The sequence below is a fragment of the Gossypium hirsutum genome, chromosome A05 (genome assembly GCF_007990345.1).
Source record: "Gossypium hirsutum isolate 1008001.06 chromosome A05, Gossypium_hirsutum_v2.1, whole genome shotgun sequence".
In the NCBI taxonomy this organism is placed as follows: Eukaryota; Viridiplantae; Streptophyta; class Magnoliopsida; order Malvales; family Malvaceae; genus Gossypium; species Gossypium hirsutum.
In genome coordinates this window covers 28,205,275-28,230,853 of record NC_053428.1, presented here as the reverse complement: position 1 = coordinate 28,230,853, position 25,579 = coordinate 28,205,275, and the positions used below count along the sequence as shown (strand labels likewise).

General features: G+C 30.6%; 1 protein-coding gene and 1 long non-coding RNA gene across 4 annotated transcripts; one reads left to right on the top strand and one right to left on the bottom strand.

Moving 5' to 3' along the window:
• The first annotated feature begins 12,306 nt into the window (after window positions 1-12,306).
• LOC107959394 (uncharacterized) lies at window positions 12,307-15,135 on the top strand. 3 transcript variants are annotated; one of them, XR_005926429.1, is made up of 5 exons: window positions 12,307-12,782; window positions 13,193-13,366; window positions 13,848-13,943; window positions 14,438-14,458; window positions 14,557-15,135. It is a non-coding gene; the product is annotated as an uncharacterized lncRNA (long non-coding RNA). The 3 variants fall into 3 exon arrangements; XR_001700814.2 differs by having other exon boundaries at window positions 14,438-15,135; XR_001700815.2 differs by lacking the exon at window positions 13,848-13,943 and having other exon boundaries at window positions 14,438-15,135.
• A 4,185-nt stretch (window positions 15,136-19,320) lies between these two features.
• On the bottom strand, window positions 19,321-20,667 carry LOC107959396 (24-methylenesterol C-methyltransferase 2-like). The gene has a single exon (NM_001327691.2). The coding sequence runs from the start codon at window positions 20,595-20,597 to the stop codon at window positions 19,512-19,514; it is 1,086 nt and encodes a 361-aa protein (NP_001314620.1). The 5' UTR covers window positions 20,598-20,667; the 3' UTR covers window positions 19,321-19,511.
• Window positions 20,668-25,579: the final 4,912 nt, after the last annotated feature.

Here is a 25,579-nt window from a genome sequence, read left to right as displayed (position 1 = left end):
GCTTCTTCGAAAACATAACCCGGGAGAATGGAATGAGGAATGCCAAGTGACCTTTGATAAGATAAAACAATATTTGTCCTGTCCTCCAGTGCTAGTACCGCCAACTCCGGGAAGACCATTAATTTTGTATCTGACAGTGTTCGAAAGTTCAATGGGTGGCGTACTGGGACAACAAGACGAGTCAGGAAAGAAAGAAAAGGCGATCTACTACCTCAGCAAAAAGTTCATTGAATATGAGGCAAAATATTCGTCCATTGAGAATATTGTTGCGCTCTGGTTTGGGTAGCTCGGAGACTCAGACAATATATGTTGTATCACACGACATGGCTAATTTCAAAGCTGGACCCAATAAAATACATGATGGAATCGCCGGCACTATCAGGAAGAATGGCACGATGGCAGATCCTCCTTTCGGAATATGACATTGCCTATGTAAGTCAGAAGTCAATAAAAGAGAGCGCAATAGCTGACTTCTTAGCAACTCGAACGACAGAGGAATATGAGCCTTTAAGATTCGATTTCCCAGACGAAGACTTAATGTGCATCACAGAAATAGAATCCGAGTCATCAAAAGAGAAGTCATGGAAGATGTGCTTTGATGGTGCGTCAAATGCTTTAGGGTATGGAATTGGAGCAATCCTGGTATCACCAGACGGGAATCATTATCCGTTCACTGCAAGACTGAACTTCTTCTGTACCAATAATATCGCAGAATATGAGGCCTGTATCATGGGGCTTCGTGCAGCTATCGAATGAAACATCGAGATCTTAGAGGTGTACGGGGATTCAGCCCTAGTGATTTACCAAATCCGTGGAGAATGGGAAGTGAGGGACTCAAAATTGATTAAGTACAGCGATTTAGTGGCTGGATTGATCAAGGAATTCAAAGAAATAACTTTTCATTACTTCCCACGAGAAGAGAACCAATTGGCTGATGCCCTAGCCACTTTGGCTTCAATGTTCAAAGCAAGTAGAGAAGCAGAAATAATGCCCTTCAAAATGAGCATACACGAGGTCCCTGCACACTGTTGTAGCATTGAGAAAGAAGTAGACGGACGGCCTTGGTTCCATGATATCTTAGAATATATCAAGAATCAAAGGTATCCCGAACAAGCGAATGAGAACGATAAAAGAACAATTAGAAGAATGGCAGCGGGATTTGTTCTTGATGGGGATATCCTGTATAAAGAGGAAAGGATCAGATGCTTTTGAGATGTGTGGATGATGTTGAAACCAGAAAAATACTTGAAGAGGTCCATGAGGGAATTTGCGAAACGCATGCCAATGGTTTCAATATGGCCAGAAAGATCATGAGACTCGGTTATTATTGGCTGACAATGGAAAGTGACTGCATCAATTTTGCCAGAAAATGCCACAAATGTCAAATCTACGGCGATAAAATTCATGTAGCCCCTTCACCCCTTCATGTCATGACTTCTCCGTGGCCTTTTTCTATGTGGGGCATGGATGTCATAGGGCTAATTTCTCCAAAAGCTTCAAATGGACATCGATTCATTTTTGTGGTTATCGATTACTTCACAAAATAGATTGAAGCCGCTTCGTTTGACAATGTGACGAAGACTGCAGTGTGCAAGTTTTTGAAAAAGGAAGTTATTTGCCGATATGGTTTGCCTGAAAGAATCATCTCAGATAATGCCACGAATCTGAACAATAAGATGATGAAAGAAGTGTGCGAGCAGTTCCAGATAAAGCATCATAATTCCTCGCCCTATCGCCCAAAGATGAACGGGGCTGTTGAAGCAGCTAACAAGAACATTAAGAGGATCATTGGGAAAATGACTGAGATATATAAAGATTGGCACGAGAAACTTCCATTTGCTTTGTTTGCATATCGCACATCTGTGCGAACATCTACGGGAGCAACTCCTTTCTCTCTAGTCTATGGAATGGAAGCTGTGCTACCTATCGAGGTTGAGATCCCCTCTCTGCGAGTATTGATGGAATCAAAGTTAGAAGAAGCAGAATGGGTTCGAGCTCGATATGATCAGTTGAACCTCATTGAAGAAAAACGTCTAAGGGCAATTTGTCATGGGCAAATGTACCAAAAGAGAATGATCGCAGCCCATGACAAGAAGGTACAACCAAGAGAGTTCCATGAAGGAGAACTCGTTCTGAGAAAGATTCTCCCAATACAAAAAGACCTGCGAGGAAAATGGGCACCAAATTGGGAAGGACCATACGTTGTAAAAAGGCATTCTCAGGAGGAGCTTTAATCCTTACCGAGATGGATGGGAAGGAGTTACCGAATCCGGTGAATTCGGATGCGGTGAAGAAATATTATGCTTAAGATGAAAACCCGAAAAGGGCATCTAAAAAAAAGCCGAAAACCCGAAAAGGGCGTCTTGATCAGTACAAAAAGATTAGGATGAAAACCCGAGAGGGCGTCCTAATGAAACAAACCTGGCGGTCGAACGATAGGTCAAGTAGTGAGACTACAGTATTTGAAGCACTTCTGAAAGCTCGAAATTTTCTACACAAGAAGCCATGCTCGAAAAGATTATTGATTGAGGAACGTGGAAGAGTTCATGTGTTGAATATCTAGAGCATTTGTATCCGTTGAATACGACCTTTTCTTTCTTTTTGACATTTTTACTCTCATTGTTTAACTTTCTTTGTTTGCCACACTTGAAATAAAGGAATATGAGATATCCTTTATGTCCCTACCTGACCATTTTCATGCATCTCACTATGTGTTTATTTAATGATAAATAGTGAAATGACATACTCTAAACAAAAGAAATGTCAAGCATTACCCGGATAAGAATTTGATAAGTGCAAGATCTTCAAAGCAAGAACAAAGTTTAACCAAGGGCAAAAAGGGTGATATCTGAGAAACGTCGATTACTCGTAAAGCTCGAAGACAGGTATGAGGCCTGAAGAGAAGGTCGAGAATCAAAGCAATGAACACAGATCCTCAACAATCATGGCGAAAATGACATACGACCAATATGCTTAAGGAGCACTGCATAATCATGTAGGCATAAAGGCATTTAAGACAAACATGTGCATATCATGATGACATCATGCATGGCATATACAGGTAATCCAGTAAAGCAAGAAATCTTGAATGAGAGTCGCACTGAATCAAAGGAAAAGATACCCGAGTTCTACCAAAGGACTGGTTTTGGTATTTTGATGTTTAATATTCATGCTTTACAAGGAAAATCAACTCATATTGCGAGAAATGAGTTGAGCCTCAAGACACGTTGAGGTATTTTTAAATTTTTTAAAAAAATCAACTCATATTGCGAGAAGTGAGTTGAGCCTCGGGGCACGCCGAGGTATTTTTAGTTTATGTTTTAAATTGACTCATATTGCGAGAGGTGAGTTAAGCCTTTTAATTTTTGTTTTTCAAAATCAACTCATATTGCGAGAAATGAGTTGAGCCTCAAGACACGTTGAGGTATTTTTAAATTTTTAAAAAAATCAACTCATATTGCGAGAAGTGAGTTGAGCCTCGGGGCACGCCGAGGTATTTTTAGTTTATGTTTTAAATTGACTCATATTGCGAGAGGTGAGTTAAGCCTTTTAATTTTTGTTTTTCAAAATCAACTCATATTGCGAGAAATGAGTTGAGCCTCAAGACACGTTGAGGTATTTTTAAATTTTTTAAAAAAATCAACTCATATTGCGAGAAGTGAGTTGAGCCTCGGGGCACGCCGAGGTATTTTTAGTTTATGTTTTAAATTGACTCATATTGCGAGAGGTGAGTTAAGCCTTTTAATTTTTGTTTTTCAAAATCAACTCATATTGCGAGAAATGAGTTGAGCTCAAAGAAAATAAAAAAAAATCAATCGAGTTGAGCCTCGGGGCACGCCGAGGTATTTTTAGTTTATGTTTTAAATTGACTCATATTGCGAGAGGTGAGTTAAGCCTTTTAATTTTTGTTTTTCAAAATCAACTCATATTGCAAGAGGTGAGTTGAGCCTCGGCTCACATGCTGAGGTATTTTCAATTTATGTTTTTTTCAATCTATGCTTTTCAAAATCAACTTATATTGCGAGAGGTGAGTTGAGCCTCAAGGCACGCTGAGGTATTTTCAATTTCTGCTTCACTAATTCTACTTTTCAAATCAACTCATATTGCAAGAGGTGAGTTGAGTCTCAGGCCACACGCTGAGGTCTTTTCAAATTTTATTTTTAATTTCTGTTTTTTTTAATTTCTGTGTTTCAAAAAAAATCAACTCATATTGCAAGAGGTGAGTTGAGCCTCAGGGCACGCTGAGGTATTTTCAATTTCTACTTTTCAATTTCTGTTTTTCAAAATCAACTCATATTGCGAGAGGTGAGTTGAGCCTTTTAATTTCTATTTTTCAAAAACCATCTCATATTGCGAGAGGTGAGTTGAGCCTTTTTCTATTTTTCAAAAAATCAACTCATATTGCGAGAGGTGAGTTGATCCTTTTGCAAATTCTGTTTTCAAAAATCAACTCATATTGCGAGAAGTGAGTTGAGCCTTGGCTCACGTGCTGAGCTATTTTCAATTTCTATTTTTAATGTCTAGTTTTAGTCAATTCATATTGCGAGAAATGAGTTGAGCTCAGGATCACATGCCGAGTAAAGAATAAAAATTGGACAATTGAACAAAATTTAGTGCTTTTAAGTCTTTGCACTATCCTTGTTTCACAATGATGAGCAAAGAGGGGCAGTTGTAAGCACTAAATTTTTGTCCGACTAGAATTTGTGTTTAATTTTCAAAATTTCAAAAAAAAAATTTAAAAATAAAAATTGCATTTTAACCCCTAAACTTTTCCTAAATTTCATTTTGACCCTTAAACTTTCTTTAAATTTCACTTAAACCCCTAAACTTTCATTAAATTTTATTTTAATCCTAAATTTTCTAAAAATTACATTTAGCCCCAGAAGTTTTGCTGCATTTGTGATTTTGTCCTTCAAACAGGTTACGTGATTTGGGGCACCCACTTCCCAGATTTTCAGGCCACAAACATGGGTGGCTGCTCCTTCTTCACCTACCACCTGCAAAAAGGAAGCAAATATCAACTATAAAATGGGTTTAAAACCCCAAAATCAAACCCCCACACCCACGAAAAAAATCAAAAAACTTGCAAAAAGAGAGATTTTTTCGAAGGAAAAAAGAAGAAAAGAGAAGAAAAGAGAAAGAGGAGAAGAAAAGAAAGAGTACCGGCGTCGGAGGAGGTAGCGGCGGCGCAAGCGGTGGTGGCGGCTAGGGTTCGTGTAGGAGGAGAAGAAGAAGAAGAAGAAGAAAGAAGAAGAAAGAAAAAAAAGAAAAAAATTTAACAATCGGGTCAAACCGACCCGACCCGACCCGTGACCCAAGAAGACCCAGCAGCAACCCAAACCCAAACCCAAAAAATTAATTAAAAAAACAACACAAAAAAAAACAAATCAGCCCAAAAAAAACAAAGCAAAAAAAGCAGCCCAAAAAGAAAAGGCCCAAAAAAAAAGAAAAAACAGCCCAGAAAAAAGAAGCAGGCCACAGCAGCCCACCAGCATCAGCAGCCCGCGCGGCCCAATCCCAGCAAGCCCAGCAGTCCCAGCCCAATCTGAAGCAGGCCAGGAAAAAAGAGAGAAAGAAGAAAGAAAAAAAGAAAGAAGAAAAGAAAAGAGAAAAAAGGAAAAAGGAAAAAAGAAGAAAAAAGAAAAAAAGAGTTTCAATTCGTGTAACCCGTTCGACGAAGCTCGTGTTTCGGGAGTTTTTCGGTAATTTCGTTTATTTTATTTTAAATTTAACCATCGTATTTTTATGTTGTTTCCTTATAATATTATTAACATTTTATGCATCTTTATATTTTTATATTTTGGTATTTATATTTTTAATTCAATTTTAATTTTATTTTATTTTAGATAATTTTAATAAATAAGGCAACGAATCGATTTAACATAAAATCGTTGATTTCATCGCTACGTTGGGTGAATATCACCGGTTCACGTTAAAATCGATACGCCCTTTTTAAAATAAAAAATATTTAAAAAAAGTCACATATTTACAAAAAAAAATTTCTATTTTTCAAAATTTTTCGTGCCTTCAAAAATTTTTCTCGTGTTTCAAAAATATATATTCGTGTTTTTAAAATAAGACAATGAATCGATTTGACACTAATTCGTTGATTTTATTGCTATGTTGAGTGAATATCACCGATTCGTGTTAAATACGATACGTGTTTAATAAAAAATCAAAAATTTTGTGTAAAAAAATCCAGTGTTTTCAAAAAAAAATCCATTTTCCAAAATTTTTAGTGTCTTCTAAAAATTTTTGTGTTTCAAAAATTTTCGTTTTCAAAAATTTCCGTGTTTCAAAAATTTTCGTGTTTTCAAAATTTTTCGTATTTCAAAAATCCTCTTGTTTTCAAAAATTTCGGTGTTTTGAAAATTTTCGTGTTTTCAAAAAAAAAAATCTCGTGTTTCATAAATTTTGGTTTTAAAAAAAATATTATGTCTTAAAATTCTCGTGTTTTCAAAACAAGAAATTCTCGTGTTTCAATCGGATCACGATTAAATATTAAATTGAACTCGTATTTTTAAAAATTAAGATAACACGCGTTTAACAAGATACCAATTTTGGGCGTCGCGAGGGTGCTAATACCTTCCTCGCGCGTAACCGACTCCCGAACTCGAATTTTCTCTGGATTCTTACGTAGACCTAAAATTACCTCTTTTTTAGAAAATTTAAAAATAAAATTTTCTTCTAAAAGAGAATTTATTAGGTGTCCGATCACACCTAGAAAAAAAAAGATCGGTGGCGACTCCTTTTTCAAATAAAATCGAGATTCAGTTTTCAAATTTTCAATAATTACTTCGACTAGCGCCCATGCCCAATTTTTAGGTCGCTACAAATACGAACAATTATCCTTTTACAACACTCAACTCATAAGTAAAAAATTAACACAATAACAACCATATATTAACAAAATAAATCTCATACGAACTAACCTAAACAAAAAAACAACAAATACAACTCTAGGGACTACTCCGCAATATTTTCTTTTTTATGTTTATCTTCCGGTTGATTTAATTCTTGATCTATATAATAATTTTAATTCAATTTATCAATTCCATCAATTTAATAACATAATATGATATGCATGGATCTATTTTATTTCATTTTTAAAAAGCCCATAAAATTTTACATTTTATTCAATTTAATCTCTAAAATCAAAACAAATATAACTTTCAAAATTGAACTTCGCTTTTCAATTTGATTTCAATTATACCCTTCTACAATCCTATAATATCAATTTCTATCAAAATCTCATGACATTTTTACAATATTTTCATTTTAATCCCTATACTCAAAAACTAACATTTAATTTTACAATTTAGTCCCGTTTTCATTTCTAAGCTTATAAGCTAACATATTAGTACCAAAAACTTCAAAATTCATTAATGACCATATTTTAAAACTTTAATAGTTTCAAAAAATAAAATACCGTTTAACTAAATCGAACTACAATGATCTCAAAAATATAAAATTTACGAAAAATGGGTGAGGGTACTAAGCTTGGCCGAACTTCCTTTTGTTTAGCAATGGAGAAACGGTGGTGGAGAAGAAGGGATGATGAAATTTCTCTTTCCTTCCACCTTGTTTCTGTTACTTTTATTTTGATTACTTCTTTTTTAGTATTATTCATTATAAAATTATAATGAAACATAGGCTTCCTAATCCACTAGCCGTCCACCATCTTTCAAAAGTGGCTAATTGTCACTTTGAACCCTTAATTATTTACTATTTATACCCTCTAGTAAATAAAAATTATTAGTGATACTTTTATCTTTTTTACGATCTAGTCCTTATATCTCAATTAACTGTTCGATCACCAAAATTACTAGACCACAATTTCATATATTACTATAATAAACTCATAATTATTAAGTAATAATATTTACGAACTTAATCATTGATAAACGAGATTTTAAAATCGCCGTCTCCGGTACCACTGAAAAACAAGCTGTTACGCTTTAAATACTAAATTGAGACAAAAATATATATATATTTTAAAAAAACATATTTTAAGGGTTAAATCGTGAATTAAGTAAAAAAATATACCATATATTAAAAGTGAAAATCTTTTAGTTTAGTTTAGGGTTAAGTACACCTAAGTTATTAGAAAAAATATGTATATACACTATATATTTAGAAAATATCCACTAATTTTATTTGAAAAGAATATGTTAAATTCTATCCACTAATTTTATTTGAAAAGAATATGTTCAATTCTACTATTAGTTCGTGTATTGTGTAAATTGTGAATTTAGTTTTTGTACTTTAATTTAGTTGCTTCTAATTTTTATACTTTTTGAATTTTGAAATTTCAAGCATAACCAAATGATAATGGTTAAATTAATTAAATTATGTTATTTTTAAAATTTTATGCAACAAATATATTATCACATGTATAATATCATAATAACATCTTATTTTTACGTATTACTTACAAAAAGTCAATTAAGGGATTTAATAATTGTAATTTGTGTCAATATTTAAATTTTAAATTTCAAAGATTATAGGGACTGAGAGTGATCCGATTTGAGAACATAGATTAATTTTATAATTTTACACATAATACATGACTAATGGAAATTTTTAACCGAATGAATTTAATTGCTACCATTTGGATCAAGACTGAAATTTTAAATTTTAAAAAAATAAAAAAAATCTAAATTTGATCTAATTAAAGCACGAAAAATAAATTCACACGAAAATTTTGACTCAAAAATACATAATCTTCTTTAAAATTTATTAGAAAAAATATTGTATATGTTTGGAAATTATTCACTTATTCTATTTGAAAAGAAAATACATAAACTTATTTAGAATTTATAAAATAAACATTGGAATTTTTTAGTTTTTATACTATTAATATTTAATTCTCTGACTAAGTTAGTGTCACGAGTCAATAGGACACCAACTCGATTAAGGAAATTATGAAAACATCTGTCCGTAATTAAAATAAGTTATATTATTTTATTTTACTTTATCATTTTTATTTTTAATAAAACCCAATAAAGATAAGCATATAGTGGGCTTTTTTTCATAACTGACCCAAATAATTTGATTATTTATGAAAATGACCCATGTACAAAATCTTGTATGAAAATGACCTATTTTATCGCTGGCACCACCCTCCATCATCCGCTGATGATTGTTTGGTCTATAAAAAATAAATTTTTTGTGTGCACAATGTGTCTGTCGACATTGATATGTAGTTTTTTTCAAATACACTTAAAAATACAGGTATTTTGAGATTAAAAATAATATTTTAATAGTGCCGACATTCTCGTTGTCGACACTGGTTAAAATTAAAAAAATGATTTTTTTTTGTGCTGATGTTCATGTTATCAGCACCATTTCAAATTTTTTAAAAAAATTGGTTTTTTATTTTTTATTTTGTGCCAACATTCTCTTTGACAGCACCAGTGTGATTTTAGAAAAAAAAGTTTTGCCGAGACCGATGAAAAGAAGAGAGGAAAAGAGTAAGATAAGGAAAAATGAAAAGAAGAGAGGAAGAGAAGAAGGCAAGGCAAATGCATGAGCAGCAACAATATATACATGAGAAATATAATAATTAATGATAACAGTAACAAAATTAATTAATTGTAAAATAAATAAGAACCCAGCATGATCAAAAGAAACACTACACCAAAACAGACTTTTAGCGGCGTTTTTAGTGGCGTTTGAATAAAAAATGCCGCTAAAAATCAATCATTAGCGGCGCTATATAAAAAACGCCGCTAAAGATGGAGTATTAGCGGCGCTTTTCTAAAAACGCCACTAAAAATGAGCATTAGCGGCGTTTTACAAAAAGCGCCGCAAAAACCTAAACCTAACGTCGTCGTTTTCGTGAGTTTTTAGGGATTTAGCGGCGTTTTTTAAGAAGCGCCGCTAATGCTCTAGTCTTTAGCGGCGTTTTTGATGAAGCGCCACTAATGCTCTGGTCTTTAGCGGCGTTTTTGAAGAAGCGCCGCTAAATCTCTGGTCTTTAGCGGCGTTTTTTAAGAAGCGCCGCTAAAGCTTTGGTCTTTAGGGGCGTTTTTAAGAAGCGCCGCTAAAAGCATTTTATCTTAATTGGTTTATTTATATTAAATGAAATTCAATTTATTTCTAATTGAATATTTAAAATCTTCAGAAAAATAATGACAGATAGAAATAATTTGAAATAAACACATGGAAAAATTAAAATACTATTATTTAAAATAATTTTAAAGTTTTTTGGGTACATGATTACTAATTGTTTTTTAGTTTATATATTAAAATTTTCTTATATAATCGTAAAAGAAATAGTATTAATTTTAAAATATTGAATTAATTATCACTATAGTTTAGGGCTTTTAGTTTAGGGAGTATGGGTTTAGAGATTATGGTTTAAGGGTTGGGATTTAAGGTTTAGGGGTTAGAGGGTTAAGGCTTTAGGGGTTAGACGTGTTAGGGGTTAAAAGTTAGGGATTTGGGGGTCTGGTTAGAGTTTTGGGTTTAGATTAATTATTTTTTTAATTTATATTTTAAATATGTTCTTATATAATTGTAAAAGAGATAATAATAAATTTGTTTAGGGTTTTTAGTTTAGGGTATATGATTAATTTAAGATTTAAGGCCGATTTAGGAGTTTATATTTTAATGTTTAGGGAGTATGGATTTAGGGATTATGGATTAGCGTTTATGGTTTAAGGGTTGGGATTTAAGGTTTAGGGGTCAGGGGTTTAGGGATTAGATGTTATGGTTTAAGAGTTAGAGATTTAAGGTTTAGGAATTCGGGGTCAGGTTAAGGTTTTGAGTTTAGATTATTTATTTTTTAATTTATATTTTAAATATGTTCTTATATAATTGTAAAGAGATAATAATAAATCAAATATATTGAAATTATGAGTATATAGTTTAAATTATTTAAGAGATATATAATAGATAGACTTTATATGTATTGAATGGTTAATTTAGGGTTTAAGGTTAAGGTTTACTTGAAATTTGTTAAATGATAAATTTTATACAATTAATTAATGCTTTTATATTTAAAAAAAATTAATCTAAACCATTTGATATATTTAAATATTAGTTTAAATAGAATTAATAAATAAGTTAAAAAAGTAATAGATTGATATGGATATTTAAGTATAATTATTTATTTTGGAGAGGACCAAATTATAAGAAAAAAATACAAAAATAAAAATGATATGGATATATAGTTAATTATTTAATTTGGATAATTCTAACTTAATAATTAATTACAACCATTTTATTATTTGTTTTCTTATTAAAATATACAATATTTATTTTGAAAGTACTTGGTTTTTTTATTTTATAAAAAATTAATTTATAAAAAAAATTTAGCATAACAAAACTGGAAAGTTGATTTTAGCATTAAATAAGGTTTAGGGGTTAGTAGTTAGGGGTTAGGGGTTAGATGTTAGAGGTTAAGAGTTAGTGATTTAGGGTTTAGATATTCGGGGTTGGGTTAAGGTTTAGATTAATTAGTATTTTTTAATTTATATATCAATTAAGTTCTTATATAATTGTAAAATAGGGGTTAGGGGTTTAGAGTTTTTGTTTTATGATTTAGGGTTTAGGAGATAGGGGTTAGGGGTTTAGAGTTTCTATTTTACGATTTAGGGTTTAGGATTAATTGGTGTTTTTTAATTTATATATTTAAATATTAGATTTAAAAAATAAATAAAAGTAAAATAATAGTAATTATATTTTAGTTAGTATTAATAGTAATTATATTGATAAATAAATAAAAGCAAAATAATAGTAATTATATTTTAGTTAGAAAAAATATATCTAATAAAATGGAGATTAGATTGGAAAATAATAATTTAAAATCATGATTAACGTTTCAATCTTTAATAGAAATTTGATATTTGAGAGAGTGATTGCTTACATTGGATAATTCTAACTTAATAATTAATTACAGTTATTTTATTATTTGTTTTCTTATTAAAATATAAAATATTTATTTTGAGAGTACTTAGTTTTTTTATTTTATAAAAAATCAATTTATAAATAATAATAATAAATGTTTTATAAAATTACTTAACTAATAATTTTTAGCTGATAAAATAAAAAAATTTTAACAGAACAAAATGACGTCGTTTTATTCAAAATGAAACAGATTAGCAATAGTGGCGTTTTTTTTAAAAACGCCACAAAAAATATTCCACAGATTATTTTTGTCGAATGGTACAAAAGATAAAAAATAGCGGCGTTTTTCATAAAAACGCCGCAAAAACTAATTAAAATCCCGCTCAATTCCGAAAAAATTATTTTGGTTACCCACTCATTACTCCTCTTCTTCTCATCTCCGTGCGCCCCCCAAATAAAAGATTGTACTTAATTCTTTTTACCTTTTTATCTCAAAATTTGCCCCCAACTTTCCCATTTCCAGCAACACCAAGTCAATACACCTACGCCAATCACCCTTCTTTTTCCTTTTCATTTCACTGCACTGAATTCACTCACCATCGCTACTCCTTTTCTCTCAATCTGTTAAGGTTTCTTTTAATTTTAGGCTTTCAAGGGAATGTATAGTTTCCTTTTAATTTTACTGGTGATTTCTATGGCGACGGAAACCCTAGATGGCAAGAAACCGGAGGAAGAGGAGGTGAAAGAGAAGACTGAAACTTCCCATTGAATAAGAAATCAGTAGAAGGAAAAAGAAATCAGATCCTTCTGAATAAGAAGAAGAAAAATCAGTACTTTCTTTCCATTGAAGAACAAGAAGTGAAAGAGGATATCAAGGGAAAATGTCAAGAGAAAAACTAAGAAGAGCCGCACTTCCTCCTGTTCAATAGGTGTTCTTTTTTATTTCTATTGCTTTCAGTATATATTTTTTTGAGATTATTTTCAGTGAAAGAAAAAAATTTGGAAATAACCCATCATTTTTTTCGTGGAAAACTAGAAAAAAAAACAAATTAAATGCAAGCCTATAGCTATATGCCATTCAGACAATCTAAAACGAACTGTTGAAATCTCTTCTGCAAATTATCCTGCTCGAGAGTATGGTTGGTTTTTATCTAAGTTATATTTCTACATTTTCTGTAATTGTTCTAGGTGATAGTGGGTATGTTTTATTTTATTTTATTTTTGCAGTCTTGATTTGTTTGCAAACCAGAATATATTTTGTAGTTTTATTTTAATGCAAGAGTAGAAAAATGCAGTTTTCTATGATTATTAATATGATCTTTTGTCATATGTTCTTCAGAACAAGATATTACACAGCCGGATTGAAGCTATACATATTCAGTTTGCTGAGAAAGACCGTGGTTCTGCACTTGCTGAAAGTTCTATTCCAGATTCACATGGTGATTCTGGTTTGCAGAATGTCATCAATTACCTCCGACGGACAAAACAAATAGTATTGTTTTAAGCTGGAAAGGTTGGTTTTCTTTTTAAAGGAAAGTTGATTCTCCCTTACTTCTTAGATTTCCAGAACTGTGCTGTGTTCTGTTTCTTTATGTGTGTTTGGTTTATTAACAAATCTGGTTTTTTTGGGTGTTCAATTTTACTGATGAAAAATAAATATTCCTCAAATTATTGCTTGTCATTTTCTTTTTTTTCATACTGGGTATTCAACTTTAATAATAAAAGAATGGAATTTAAGGGTAGTCAAGAGAAGATTTTAAGTTTCGTTCTTGGGAATTTTGACTCTTTTATTTTTTTCTTTTGTCCTTTTGTTTTCTCATGTGTTCTCTGAAAATTTGAATTTCTGTCTGAATTATAGTTGAAACCGTTTACTTCTGCATTTAAAATGGTTTCTACTTTAATAATACTGAAAAATTAATAATTTTATTAGATGATTTAAAATATGTAGTGTCGGGTTTTCTAGATTATTGATTAAGTTGTATGTTTGTCGGCAGACTGGTCAAGCTATGGCAAGTGCTCTCAATGTTGTACAAACATCTCATTCGTATGGGGATTTAATGCTTCTAATGAAACATGCTGAACTGCAACAAGTGTGTGCTTCTCTTGGTGGTTTTTTTTACTACGTTTTTAAGTGATAAAACTTATGTTAACTTTGTGAGGAATCGGGTCTCGTAACACGTGATTCATCTGAATATCTATTTGTTCTAGTGTTAATAATTCTTTTAACATTTTAACTTATCATAGATGCTATGTTTTGATTTAGCATTCTTGTTTATCATGTAAAGAAATTGTCTGGAATTTTAATAGCAAAAATTGGAATTTTTTTTATTGTTGTCTATGTTTTACTTGTGAATTGTGATTGCAATGGTTTACCTTCCTTTGGTGTAAAATCTACTTGGCCAATTGGAATGTTCAATGATTTATTTAGCCCTTGTACTCAGCAATATTACTTCTAATTGTACTGCAACACATCTATATGCCCATTTCTTACCTGTATTCATGTTGCATATGCTTTGGCTTTTTAAATCGTGAATCATGATTAATGAAAATGAGATGGATAGCTGATGCCTTTCCTGATTTTCAGGTTTGACAAGGAACTGAACAAGTAAGTTGCTATTAAAGTTATTGATTTAGAAGAATCGTAAGTGGATACCTTTGTTATATTTTCCTTGATTTATTCCTCATTAAAGTGTCTTGTAGCAGGTGCTTGCTATGAGCAGCAAAGTATGAATGAATGTGATTATCAACCTTACAAATATACATAGTAAAGTTTAAAGTATGAATCGAATTGCTATGAGCAGCAAATTTAGCGATAAAACAAAGTCACACCAAATTGCTATGAGCAGCAAAGAAAATTTTTTTAATTGCAGAAAACCAACTTCCCTTCTTTCCCATACTGCCAGAAAATTTAGGGACCGCACGACTTGTGGTTGATTTCGATAGGTGGTGGACTGGTGAGGAATCTGTGAATGTTCCCTATTTTCATTTAAGGACCGCCAAGGAAATTCTGAAACTAAAAGCTGATTGATCGGATGTGTATGCCGGCTTTCATCAACTACTTTCGAAGGCCTTACTAGGAATTGAAGTGGTGTGCAAAGAGATTGCTTCTTCCGATCTGATTTTTTGATATAAATATTGGACAAAGTATGGATATTTTACTGCTGTTAGTAAAATAGGATTCTCTTCTTAGGATCTTAGTTTCTTCACTTGTATTAGACTCAACAATGGCTTGAATTGCATTGGTGTTGATTTTACTAAAATTTCGAGGTTTACAATTTTTAATTTTTATTAATTATTTATATTTTCTCACTTTTATTAATTTTTATTATTATTTAAACTTTCTTTATTTGCCTTCTTTTATCATTTTCATAGAAAATTTAATTTAAATAAATTTTTTATTTATCCTTAAAAGTATATTTAAAGTTCAAATTAAAAAAATAAAACATAATATAATATTTATCATAAAAATAAATATTATTTAATTAAAATATTTTTTTTGCATGATATGTTTTTAGCGGCGTTTTTGCGAGAAGCGTCGCTAAAGGTTTGTTCTATAGCGGCGTTTGAGATAAAAAGCGTCGCTAAAGATCATGGTCTTTAGCGGCATTTGTGGGAAAGCGCCGCTAAAGAACATGGTCTTTAGCGGCGATTGTGGGAAAAGCGCCGCTAAAGAACATGGTCTTTAGCGGCGTTTGTGGGAGAAGCGCCGCAAAAGTTAGCGACGTGTTCAATAGCGGCATTTTTTGCGGCGCTTTCAAATACTTTTAGTGGCGCTAAAAAGCGCCGCTAAAGGCCTAAAAAAGCGCCGCTAAAAGCCTATTTTGGTGTAGTAAAAGGACAAATCAGAAACAAAAAGAGAGAGTAAAATATTTTTCCCGAAAAGAAAAGAAAATTGAGTTGATAAATTTTACTTTCAATTTTATGGTTTCAATGTACTTTATTTTTTTAAAAAAAGTTTTATATGAAAATTAAAAGTTTAAAGGAATTGAAAAGTTTGAAATGAAACTTTTATTATAAATAAATTCCATTAATTAATGCAATTAAACCATTTAAACGTTCAAAAAAAAATCATTGAAAGTTTAAAAAGTTTTCATGCAATTAAACCATTTAAATGTTAAAAAAGCATTAATTTGTGCAATAAAAAGCTGTATATGATTTTTAATATAAAAAAATCATTTAAATGGCAAAAAGTTGTACATGATTTCCATGCAATAAACCATTTAAACATTAAAAAAAAAGAATTATTGGTTTTCATGCAATTTGAACTTTTTAAACTTTTCAATCGCCTTTCCGAATTATTTAATGTAATTAAAAGATTTTACATTAATTAAATAAACCGACAAAATTTTGCTTCAATATAAGGAATTGAAGAGTTTAAAAAAATAGTACATTAATGCATTATTGCATTAATTAAATAAACGTATATGATTTTCCGCCACAAATTTGTATTAATTAAAAAAAATTGTTAATTAATTTTTATTGTAATTACCGTGCAATTTAATTAATGCACCATAATTACTGTTAATTTTTAAAAATGATCAATTTCTATTATCATTTTATTGCAATTACCCATGCAATTTAATTGATGCGTCACAATTTTACATTTATTAAAAGATTTTTCATTAATTAATTTTTATTGTAATTACTCATGCAATTTTATTGATGCACCATACTTAATATTGTCATTTTATTGTAATTACCTATACAATTTAATTGATGCACCGCAATTTAATTAAAAGACTTTGTCTTCAATTCTTTAGCTTCCTCTTTTCTTTTCACCGGTCCCGGCAACTAGAGCACACTAGTAAAAAAAAATTAAAAACAACACTAGTGTTGGCAAAGAGAATGCGGACATCAAAAAAGCAATAAATCATTTTTTTTAAAAAATTTGAAACGGTGTTGGTAATGTGAATTTAGACACCAAAAAAAGAAAGAAATAAGAAAATTTTAAAAATTTGAACAGGTGCTGGCAATGAGAATGCCACACCTATTAAAATATTTTTGTTTTTTAATCACAGAATATCCAAATTTTTTAAGTATATTTGAAAAAATACATACCGATGCGGCACCAAAGTCAATCATTAGGGGATGATGGAAACATGCATTGTAGAAAACATGCCATTTTCATACAAGATTTTGCATTTGGGTCATTTTAGTAAATAATCAATTTATTTGGGTTAATAATGAAAAAGCTCATATAGTGAGCATTAAACTCACACCAAATAGTAGATTAATCAAATACTAAATTTATCACTGAACCAAAGCTACATTTTTATATTTTTCATATGCTTTAATTTTAATATTCACAATTCATTATTTTCATTAGTTATATATATATCTATACTATTATTTAAGACTCTGATTGAGTTGGTGTTACGAGTCATTCGAGCACCAACTTGGTTAGAGAAATTACAAAAATATTTTTTCATATTTACAATAAGTTATATTATTCGAGGATACTTTAGTATTTTTATTTTAGTTAACTCGACACTAACTCAATATTAATTATACATTTGTGATAAATAATTGTCATGCATTTAGTATTCCTAATATAATGTATTGACGTGTTTAAATTTAATTTTACTCATGATTGTAAAATATTTTTATATTTTAATATTGTACATATTTCATGTAATCAGTAATCTACATGATATAAGTAAAACATTTTTCCTTGTTGGGCCAGGGTAAATGTTGAGGCACAATGCAGTTGTGGAATCGGGCTTTGTTGACCCAAAGGGGCTGAAATACAGTCAAGCAGGCCTGAAGTCACAAAGTACTTTTCTTTTATATGTACGATAATCACATTAGATATTAATTAAAATTGAAATGGAATCAGTTTATTAAGTTATTTCGTAATCCATAAGAGCTATTACTTTAAAGGGGCATGGAACCCCATCCACAATTAATAACTCAACTCCCATCTTTCCACACTTTTTTGATCAATATTAACACACAGAAAAAGAGGGTATAATAATTGTAGCCGTTGGTAATGCGCACCCAGTGGCCCCAATTCTTTTATGAATGAGGTTTTTAGCACATCTTCATATTGCTGCCAAAATTCTAATATCTTCAACTCAACTATCATTTTCAATTTCTAGAAGGCGTGGGGTAAAAAATTAAATATGTGGGTACCATTGAAGTGTGGTTATGTTTGTTAAATAATTTAGTATTATTTTTCACAAATATTTTTGGGTCGAAAAGTTTTTTTTAGTAAAAATTAAATTTTTTTGCTTTTGTTTTTTTTGCTAAATGCAAAGCATTTTTTTCCTTAAAAATATTTTGTTTAGTAATATTTTTATTTTAGAAGTGTTTTTTTTATCTTAAAATAATTTTTGAAAAGCAATGCTAAATTGACCCTTAGTGACTTTCGCTAAATTGAATATAATTAAAAGTATACTCACTAATGATTAGGAAATGGTGAGAGTAATGATGGAAATAAATACACTCGAATTTAATTATCTTATGATTTTCCAAATACAATATAAATAATTTAATTTTTAAAAGCTTTTTCAAGGAAAGTTTTTTTTATACAATAATTATATTTTAATTTTAGGATATATATTACTTTTAAAATATAATTGTATGTTATTTTACTAACCTTCTTTAAATGATCTAAAAATTTTATTGACCAAAAATATTTTCTCTGCTAAATTACATCGTGTTTATCATAAAAATTTTATACTAATTTAAATTAAATTATATTTAAATATTAGAGGTGGAATAACCAACAAATATGAAATTATATAAAATATTGGAAATCACTTTAAGAATCACCACAAAAAACAAATATAATAATAATACTGGAGATCGAGATCCATTTTTATTAGAAAAATTTAACCACTCTAAGCTAAATTCAAATACTCAAAAGTGTAGTAATATTAAAATTGAGAATACGACGCAAGGTGAGAAAATGTTGAAAGATCCAATATAATTGTGGCCCCCCATGTGTCCTCTTATGTCATATGTATGTAGCCAATCAAGCACCATCAAAATTTGACAAAACACAAGCCAGTCCAGTTTTGAGGCGGGAAGATCTATGCCTTACAAGATTTTGCCAATGCCACCTAACCTATTTTGCAACACTTCCTAACCCTTCCATGTGCCCTTCACACCTTTCTTTCACTTTTCAAAATCACTTCCTTTCTTTCCCTTCGTCTAAACTCTAATCTCTATTCTAACGAATTAAACAAAAAATTACCTTTTTTTTTCCCAATTTAGTGACTTTATTAGGTAAGTGATTATAATGTCCGAATTCAGATCTAAAAAGGCAAACCAAAACAAAAAGATTCTTTTGTTTTCTATGTCGTTTCACCATCGTAGACAGCTTGGAAATGCTGTTTTGAACACCTCACCATCACACACTATCACTCGAATTCAACAAAGATTCTTCACTCTCAATTGAAAAAAAAAAAGAACAAAAAATTTCGTTCCTTTCCTTTTATCAGTTTATCACCAACAATACAAAAATTAAAACCCAAAATCAACAACTTTGAACTTAAATCAAACTAAAAAGGAGGTACATGATGATTGATTAAAGAGGGGGGAAAAAGAAGAAACCTTGGAAATTAAATTTAAGGAAAAAAAATATTAGGAAGGGTAAAGTAACAAGAGGTGGAACACAATTAATGCTGCAACATGGTGTTACCTCCAGAAATTGTCTAGGATTTTGAAGGAGCCTCCTTGGGTTTTCTGAGGAGAATCATGTGCATGGGGGAAAAAATTCCAGAATCCCCACCTCTGGTCAAATAATCAGCGGTCTTGAACAACATATCGTGAACATCAACGGTTCCTTTAGGAGCTATGCCTATGGCAGCCAGCACAATGACGAGAATGTGGTTCCTCCAGTAGGCGATTCTACCCATCTTAAGCCTAGTCCACCAGGGGAGAGACGGTGGCTTGGCCAGATCCTTCTCCTTCACAACCTCAAATCCTACCTTTTTTGCAGCCTCGGCAATATCGGAGTAGCTCCTGAGGCCAGGCAAAGCATCGCCTCTTTCGATACCTTGAATGACCTCCACGTGCTCCGGGTTATCTGCTCGGTACTTTTCAGTTGTGACCCACTCGTAAGACACGTAGAGAGATCCGGGTTTCAGTACCCGGAAGACCTCGGCGTAGACATCTTCCAGTTTCGGCGCGTGGCATGTTGCTTCGATGGAGTAGGCGCCGTCGAAGCTGTTGTCTTGAAACGGCATCTCCAGGAAGTTCCCACAAACAACTTCGCAAAGAGAATCTAGCCCGGCTTTCTTGTTGTGCATCCGGGCGCGGTTCACTTGGTAATCGTTGATCGTGATGCCCACGACTTTGGCTTGCGAGTGAGCCGCAATGGCACGCATAGGTCCGCCTACCCCGCATCCGACGTCGAGGATTCGATCTCCGGGTTTGACATCAATGAGATCGACGGCCATCTCTTCGTGGAGACGCGTCGCGTCACGGTGAGATTTCCCCGGGATGGAAGGAGAGAAATGGAAGGATTGACCCCACCCCCATTCGTATATATCAGTGACTAGATTGTAAAAAGTGTCGACGAAGTCCGGGACTTTCTCGGCGGTTTCGATCTCCTTTGGGCGGCGGAAGAAAGACCAATACTGCTTGTAGTTGTCTCGAACCTTTTCAGCGGAAATGGAACCGCCGGAGAGATCGACAGCTCGCTTGCCCTTCTGCTCTGCGGGGCCTAAAACGCAAACGAACCAGTACAGACCGCCGGCTAAAAGAGCCCCGGTACAAAAGAGAGAAAGAGAATCCATGAGAGAGAGAGAGTGAGAGAGAGAGAGAGAGAGTTAAGTTTAGTGAGTGATGGTAGAACAACACCCACTCATGAAATTAAAGAGGATTTTGTTCGACATGCGCGAAGCGTATATGGCGCTAATGTAGACGCGCTAAGCGCGTGGTGACAGATTTGTCCAACATAAGTCCAACTCTTAGTTGATCTAACAGAAACAAAAGAGCTAAAAAAAAGACAGAAGTAGTCGGATGTACAATGTACTAATTGTCTCTAGAGTTACTGTTTTACCCTTGTCAACAAAAAAAAAATAATGAAGAAAATTACATGTTGGGCTTGGCCATCCAAAGGAAAAGTCAGTATTATACATTAATTAACTATTATTAATTTACATCTGATCTAGGTTAGATTTAGAATCTCCTATTTTCTTTATTATTAGTAGTAGTAAATACAGTTGTCAAGAACAGAATTTGCAGAGACCGGCTACCGGCTCCGCTTAATACGTGATCTGGGCATTCTATAAGTGCGAATATCGTAAAAAAATCCTTGATATTTTTCTCTTATGACAATTACGTATTTATTCTATTAAATTTGTAGCTAAAAAAATCTTCATTCATTTTCAGTTATTTTAGAAAAATCTTAAAAGTTTTTTACTTTTTGGGATTCCAAATTATTTAATTTGCCAATAATGGTTCCCATATAAGAATCCACTACTTCCATGGACAAATTGCCGGCTTTGCTTGTGTGCAGGTGCAGCTAATAATAATCAAATGGAAGTTTTAATTAATCTAATTGCATTATACTGAGGCTACAAGAGAAAACGGGCAAGGCACGTGACAACAGCTAACGAGAAAAACAAGAGAAAGGGCGGGGTTAGTAAATAGTAATCTATGTTTTTAGTTGAGAAACAAAGCATCTAACAGCTAATGGAGTGTGGCCAACAAAGAAATGATGGGGGAGATATGTCCGTTATTTCTCACGTGCTTAAGCAAAAACACAGAAAAGATAAGATCCACTACCAAATTATTTCTCTATTATAAAATTTTTTATTTATTTTTAAATTTTAATAAATCCAATTATTATAAATAAATAATAAATTTATCAATTAATTTAATTCAAACTAGTTAACCATAAAAAAATTTTAAAAAAAAAGTACACATTTCCATCTAAAACCTAGACCGTGAATCAAGGATTCAAAGTATAGAGGTAAAATTTTAAATGTTAATAATTTTGAAGATAAAAATAATTGTTCGCTTGTCATGTGTTAAATTGGAGAGCGAAAACAACAAACTTTAGTATTTTAAAATACTTTATTTATGCATTTTTCATGTCACTTTAAAATACTAATTGTGCCCAGGATAATATTCATTAAGGGTAAGTTTGGACATTATACAGCAGTTGAATGGATGTATAATTCTTTAGATATGTTTGGTTGAAAAATTGTAATTACGTTATAATATTACATGTTATATTTAGTAATACAATTTGTAATTACACTGAAAATATTAATTATTATACAAAATTATTAGCACGATAAAATAAATTTTAAATAAGTAACAAAAATTAAAATCAAATCATCACATGTATTATGTTAGTCCAAAAAACTAATTGATAATATTACTAATAAACATAACCAGAAAAATAAATATCATATGCAATTTTATCTATTTGTTGTAGTGCTCCATATTTGTTTGGTTATTACCTCTTTAATATTTAACATAAACTCCATTTCATCAAATGCCAGCCCTTGATTATCGTCTAAATCTAAATTTGTATCACTAAAATTATTAATATCTCTTTCTTTCATTTACTCTTTGAAGTATGGATCATTCCAAATCTACTCATACAAGATAGATGAAAAATAAATTTGACCACAAGTCGTTTGTTTTTGTGATAAATGACTTGATTATTATTTGATAATAATTGACTTTTCAAGAAGGAATGACTTTACGAATAAATGAGTTTATAATTAATAGTAAAAAAACTGGAACTTAATAATAAATCATTTGAGCCCTAGTTATATATTTATAATCGGTCCCTTCGCTAGTTCTTTAAAATCATAAATGAATTGCATGTAGAACCAAATGAACAGAAATGAATGAAAATGATGAAACTAGAGAAATGGGTAACATTCACAATTGAATGTGTTCTCTCACTAAATATAGATATAATTTGAGAATTAATTGACAATTTTTGAATCATTATTTAATTAATTATAATTACATAAATTAAATTAAATTAATTAGTTATGAATCCATTGAATATGAAAATTAAATATATTTCATCATAGATTCATTTACGGTTAAGAAAATCATTTAATTACAAAATTAATTTAGTTAATTTGATTAATTAAATTAATCAAATAAATAATATTTATTTTGAATTAAATTATAAAAATACGAGATCAAAAGTCAATGAAGCACATATAACTGAACCCAATACATGAGATTCCCAGTACTACCCGTCACGAATATGAGGGGGCGACAACCTTAGTAATATTTACTAGGATGTGCCACCCACTCCTCTTTCAATTAGACTAGAAGAGTGTTTTTTATTAAATGAATATTATATGTGTTATACTTATTCAACCATGATTCTCCTATCTCCCTATAAATAGATGATATTGGTAGAGCTATTAATACAAGTTTTTATACAAAAGTTTCATATAATGTTATTATGCTAGAAATGAGTGTAATTTATTTTATAAGAGCAAATTCTATTTTTTGAGAATAACAATTTCTACCGGTTTCTATTAAGAGAATTATTTTCTTTACTGAAAGTAATAAATTGTGTTTGGTTCTATGTTTTGTTTTTGTTGTTTGAGCCCACACTAGACACAATTTAGGATACAAGGATAGTAGAGAAAGTTGTTCGGTTGAAAATCGAGAACATTTCGGATCCGTCTCGCACAAAACACAAGTATTTTTCAAAAAAAACACTTTATTACTATAAATAACACAAACCGACTCGACTTGCAAAATTTTAAATTTGCACAGTGAATGAAAATTAGTTTCTAAACTAGATTTTTCTAATAGTTATTGTTGTTAACATAAAAAATATTTTTTTAGAACAAAAAATGTCCTCTCAACCACATTTCTGAACATTGAATGTCTCAAATTAAAGAGTTCACAAGTTATCTTTGGTGTTTGTGTCTAGCTTCATTCTCTCAAATGTTCTCATACTATAACACCCTTCGCCCAACCTGATCGCTGGGTCCGAGCTATGGGATGCTACAGTTGTTACTAGAGCAACTACTAACAAATTCGTAGTACAATCATCACTTCACATTCAACAACAATACAACATTGAATATCATGAACATTCTTTCCCAGGTCTTATACGAGTATACTAATACTTTAAAGTCAACCCGAAATCGAATAACGACCTTTTTGCAACATTTTTAAAATTTCAGATCAAGTATATCATAAATAAATCATTCAAATATTCATTCATGTCATAAAAACCTAGATATTATGATAGACAATTAAATTTGAGTCTTAATTGAGCTTATGAGAGCTCTTTTAAACTTTACAAATTAGTTTTTTTTAATTAATTTTTAAGCTTTAAATCCAGTAATTTAGTACCAAAAGCTTCAAGAAATAAAGAATGATAACTTTTTAAAACTTTAACAATTTTACAAATTAGTACCCGAGCTAACTAAATCAAGCTCTTGAGATTTTAAAAACATAAGAATAACAAAAAAAAGGACTTAGAGTCACTTACCAATGAAAGGACTAAAGTTAAAAAGCTTCAAACCCTTTCTTCTTCCTTTTTTGTTTCATAAGAATGGAAATATAAACACAAAATGGCTTTTTGTTTCTTTTATTTTTATTTTATATAGTTATATTAATAATTAATTAATCTTAATTAGCTTAATTAATTATAATTAATAACTTTAACTATAATTAACAAAATTGGTGGAGGCTAGTTGTCATCTATCACATTTGGCTATTTAATAATGGTCCAATTTCTTAATTGGTCCTTTTGTTAATGAAAAATCCATAACAATTAACTTTTACCACTTTTAGAATTTAATCATTGCACCTTAATTAATTATCCGATTGAAATAATTAAGGGACCAAACTTTAATTAAATTTTATATTAACATTGTAAATATTAAATAATATTTATAGACTCGCTCATCAGAAATGAGGTTTCGAAAATGTCATTTTTGACACAATTGAAAAACGAGTTGTTACACATACCCTACAATATCGTGCAAGAAAACCTTTTGTATTTGTAAAATTAACATTTACCATATAATATTTGGGTTCACGTGTAGTTTTAATCATAAAAACTTATAACAAAATAAATCATATAAACTTATATAAACTTAAATTATGTTAAGGCATAACCCTTTTTATAATATGTAAATTAAGTAAAAAGTAATATAGATTTTATAATATATAACATTTATAAAAAATTTATAAAGTCTTCAATAACTTTCATAAGACTTCTTATATATAATATAATTTTTATCATAATTTAAAAAAAAATTTACGCATAAATATATTATTTTTATAATATATAACATGTACACATAAATAAATTATGTACATGTTTCTTGGTCGTAACTTTTATAAATAAATATATTATAATATTTTTATAAGATGTAAATTATTTTTTATAATAAAATTTTGGTCATAATTTAAAAAAAATAGCATTTAAGAAATATATATTTTAGTTATAACTTTATAAAATACAAAAAAATTATTTTTATAATAAAAATTTTTAAATTTATAATGTAATAAATCTTTATTCATAACCATCTCAAACACACATACGTGTGATTATAATATAAAAATTTATAATTCAAACTTGTATAAAAAATATATTTAAAAAAATCAATTTTGGGTGTAATTTCATGCATAATTATCCCGATTCTCACATTTTCCTTAAGAATTAGAAAGTATAATTAGAGTGCTTTAATTACACTTAATTCAGTGGGACTCACTAATTACAATAATTACTTAAACATGTTATTGCTATATAATTATAAACAATTAC

Bases quoted from the DNA above. Each gene is read 5' to 3' on its own strand.
- LOC107959396 (NM_001327691.2), bottom strand. From the start codon at position 20,597: ATGGATTCTCTTTCTCTCTTTTGTACCGGGGCTCTTTTAGCCGGCGGT.